The sequence below is a fragment of the Marmota marmota genome, unplaced genomic scaffold (genome assembly GCF_001458135.2).
Source record: "Marmota marmota marmota unplaced genomic scaffold, marMar, whole genome shotgun sequence".
Lineage (NCBI taxonomy): Eukaryota > Metazoa > Chordata > Mammalia > Rodentia > Sciuridae > Marmota > Marmota marmota.
The window spans coordinates 7,147,961-7,151,494 of NW_025999891.1; the positions used below are offsets into that span (position 1 = coordinate 7,147,961).

General features: G+C 43.4%; 1 protein-coding gene across 1 annotated transcript in view; it reads left to right on the forward strand.

Moving 5' to 3' along the window:
• Positions 1 to 3,368: 3,368 nt before the first annotated feature.
• Positions 3,369 to 3,534, forward strand: part of LOC125613198 — a 7,513-nt gene continuing 7,347 nt past the window's right edge. The window contains 1 exon segment of the mRNA XM_048792728.1: positions 3,369 to 3,387. Within this exon segment, the coding sequence (XP_048648685.1) occupies positions 3,369 to 3,387 (19 nt within the window).

A 3,534-nucleotide genomic window follows, 5' to 3' on the forward strand; every position in this document is an offset into this window, starting at 1 on the left:
AATTCCACTGAACAGTGAAGTGTTTACCTTAGTTGACAAACAAATCCATATCCCCCAGAGAAGGTCCATCCTGTTCCCTGCCTGAAATTTTCTTCCCTGCCATGCCATCTCTCACTCTGTGGCCCAGCTAATTGCTGTTCACCCCTCAGCTGTCAACCTCAGCATCCCTTCCTCCAGGAAGGCTTCTCTGATCTCCTGAGTCAGAAGTGGCTGTCCCTCCTTTATGCCTCCCCACCCCCACCCAGTATCCTGAATGTGCTGCCCCTATTAGAGCACTGGATGCCCCTAAGCCTATTGTCTCATGAGTTTTTAAGGGCCTCCAGGGCTGTTCTGTTTGTGGGTGTGATGCTGATGCTCAGCACCCTGCCTAGGATGTGTGTGAAGCTCTTCATAAATGCTTGCCTGATAAATAAATAGTGAACAGTCTGTGAATCTATAGGTCATGTGATGTGGGTTTGTAAATCCTTCCCCTTGGTAGAATTTCAACATGAAATTGTTTCTTATTATACAGTGTTTACCTCATTCTCATCTCCTGCCCCAGAAGCAGATCTCCAGGCTCTGTCTCCTTCTCCCCTGGAGACAGGCCTGTGCACCGTGCATTTGCATTGACCAAAAGCTGCTGTTCCAAAAACCCTTCTATTATGGCCAACCACTACTGCAAGTCTGCTCTGAGCTATCAATGAAAATTAACTCTGAATATTCCACAGCGAGTATTTGCTCCCATTCTATTTTCCTAACATGTTTCTGAGCTGCCCCACCATTTTTTCCCCCCTTTACCAGGGGCTCTGCATCCAAGGAAGTCAACTCTTTCAGCATAAGTCCAGCAAGACAGAAGCAGGATAGGAAAAGGATAGCAAAAATGTAGCCACACAGCATATTCCAAGGGCATTTTATAAATTTATTTTACAAACTCAAATTATATAGAGCAGAAGTTCTAGAGCAGATTTGCTTTGCAAAGTAACTTCATAATGTACTCACAGCCATATAGGAATGATTTGGGACTCCCTGTCTTAGAGAGAATTCAAAGAATACTTCCTCCTTTTCATACTGCTAGATTAGAACCAAGACTGACACATCAAAGGTTGCATATCTACTCTCTGTGCTTTCTGAAGCCTAAATTTTTAAAGTACAAACAGACCATTAATTATTCTTGCCTATCTGTAGGCCCCTTCTCTCTCCCTAGATCCCCACCTGACACTCTATGGGCATTTCATATGGGAAAGATAGTTTTCATGGCTGGGGTCACTGCTTTATGCCACCCAGACGGCTCAGAAAGTGACTTCAAAATTTCATCATTTCACTTTGAGCTATTAAAGACAGAAGGCCAGCTGGTCAATTGCTAAGATTTGGTGCTGAGTTCTAGGGATTTCTCTTCCCCACTACATCGGTGGTCCAACTACTTGTGACAGTGTCGAGTGGGGCCAGGGTCTTTCCTTGATTCTTTGGAACAATTGTGATACTCTACTTTTAATGAATCAGACTAAGCCTAGAGGAAGTTGGCAGATGGAGGAGGAGGAAGAGAGAGAAGGAACTGTCTTTATAAGGCTTTCTTGGTTGCAGATGGACAGTAACCAAATGCTCTCAATTTCTGAGTTTCATCCTTTGGTAAAAATGGATGGACTTTCTCTCCTGAGACAAATATAGTAAGCATATACCCAAAACAGTTTGTACATAGATTGCCTTCTGTCTCCCATTTCTAGAAGTGACCTCTTTATGGACCCCAAGTTAAGAAACCCCAGGCTAAGGAAAAGATCACACCCCAAGTAGTGATCACTGGGGAATGGAGAAGAATGTAAGCAAATTATCACCATCAGTAGCCTGTGAGTCACCAGACTGTCCCAGTAACTCATCCCCCTGTGTGGGCAGAGGAGCCACACATAAAAGACCACAGGAAAAACAGCATCAGATAGGGGAGGCAGGCAGTTTGGAATTGCCTCCAGAATTATTCCTGCTTGTGACAGGTTCTGACTATAACAATTCCAGCAGAATGCATCCTCTTTCCTAACTTCAGAAATGCTTATCACACTGGATTGAACTTGGCTGTCTAGGCCTGTTCCTAAAACGTCCTAGGACAGTACCATGCTCCTTCAGCTGTGCCTGGTGCTCAATAGGTATTTCTTGAATCCAGTTGGTGCATTAATTAGCATGCTCACAAATTAGTAAATGAATTTTCATAAAGATATTACATTTTAAGGGCCACCTGGTCTTTCTCTATGACCCAAGCGAGGCAATCAATAAATCTCAAACTATTCTGGCCAATGGACATAGTCCTAGAGATAGAAAATTTGATGTGGGATTGGGGTTGTGGCTCAGTGGTACAGCGATCGCCTTGCACATGCGAGACCTGGGTTCGATTCTCAGCACCACATAAAAATAAATAAGTGAAATAAAGGTATTGTGTCCAACTACAACTAAAAAATAAATATTAAAAAAAAAATGAGAGTGTGATAGGAACCCATGAGACGAAACCCCAAAAGCCAATTTACAAACAATTTATAGATTGATGGTGTTTGAAGGCAGGTTTTTTTCAAGCTTTAAAGTATCTAAGAATCACTTAGGGATCTTGTCAAAATGCGCATTTGGATTCATAGGTCTGGGACCTGAGATTCTATACTCAAGACTTTAAAGTTCTGATTTAGATAATGAGTTGTTCCTACTACCCAACATGAACATCCAATTAAGAGATTGCTCTTTGAGACAAAATGCAGGAGGTAAAGTAAAAAGAAACAAGAAAAGTCAGCACCCTAGATCCTCTCTGGGTAACCCTGGGGCCTCTGTTGCTACCCCATTCGTAACTGGGATGCTGATGTCTTCCTTTTCTCTACCCCCCCCCCCTTTCTCCTGAAAGCTCAGAATACAGGTTAGAGGAGACATATGTTTGAAGTTGGAAGAAAACCATTCCAGTCCCTTTCTTCCTTCTACCTGACAAAACAGTAAGTAGTTAATATTTTGCTATTGTGGTATATTGTTTTTTTTTTGTCCATGACTTCCGGCTCATGACTCCCTCCATAAGGCAAATTGCAGATGCTAGAATTTCTCCTCCCCAAAGCAAGTTCTAGAACTCCAATCTTCCCCTTGTCTTCCTATGTTGAGATTGGCCACAAAGAAATTCTCTGATGTACCTCGTCTGATGGTAGAGCCTAAGACCCCCATTTCAGAAGGGGTCCTGCCCCATCCAGGGAAGCCAAGAAGGATGTGAACAGACAGGTCTTGCTGGGCTTCCCCCTCTCAGTCTATTAGAGATCGAACAGACCCTTCTGGTCCAATCACATTTCCACATGGTTGTCCCTGCTTCATTGTGTCTCTGCAATGAAGTCTTCATTAGATCCCAAACAGATGGGGTTCAGAGATCTTCCAGAGAGTCGAACATGTCGCAGTTCCAGGAGGGTAGCATACAGAGAGAGCATGGAAGCTCTGTACCCCTCACACAAACCTTGCCCTGTGTGTCTCTTGTAATGCCTTTTATCATAAACTGCTCAATATAAGTGTTTGCCTGAGTGCTGTGAGCTGCTCTAGCAATCACTGAATCCGGGG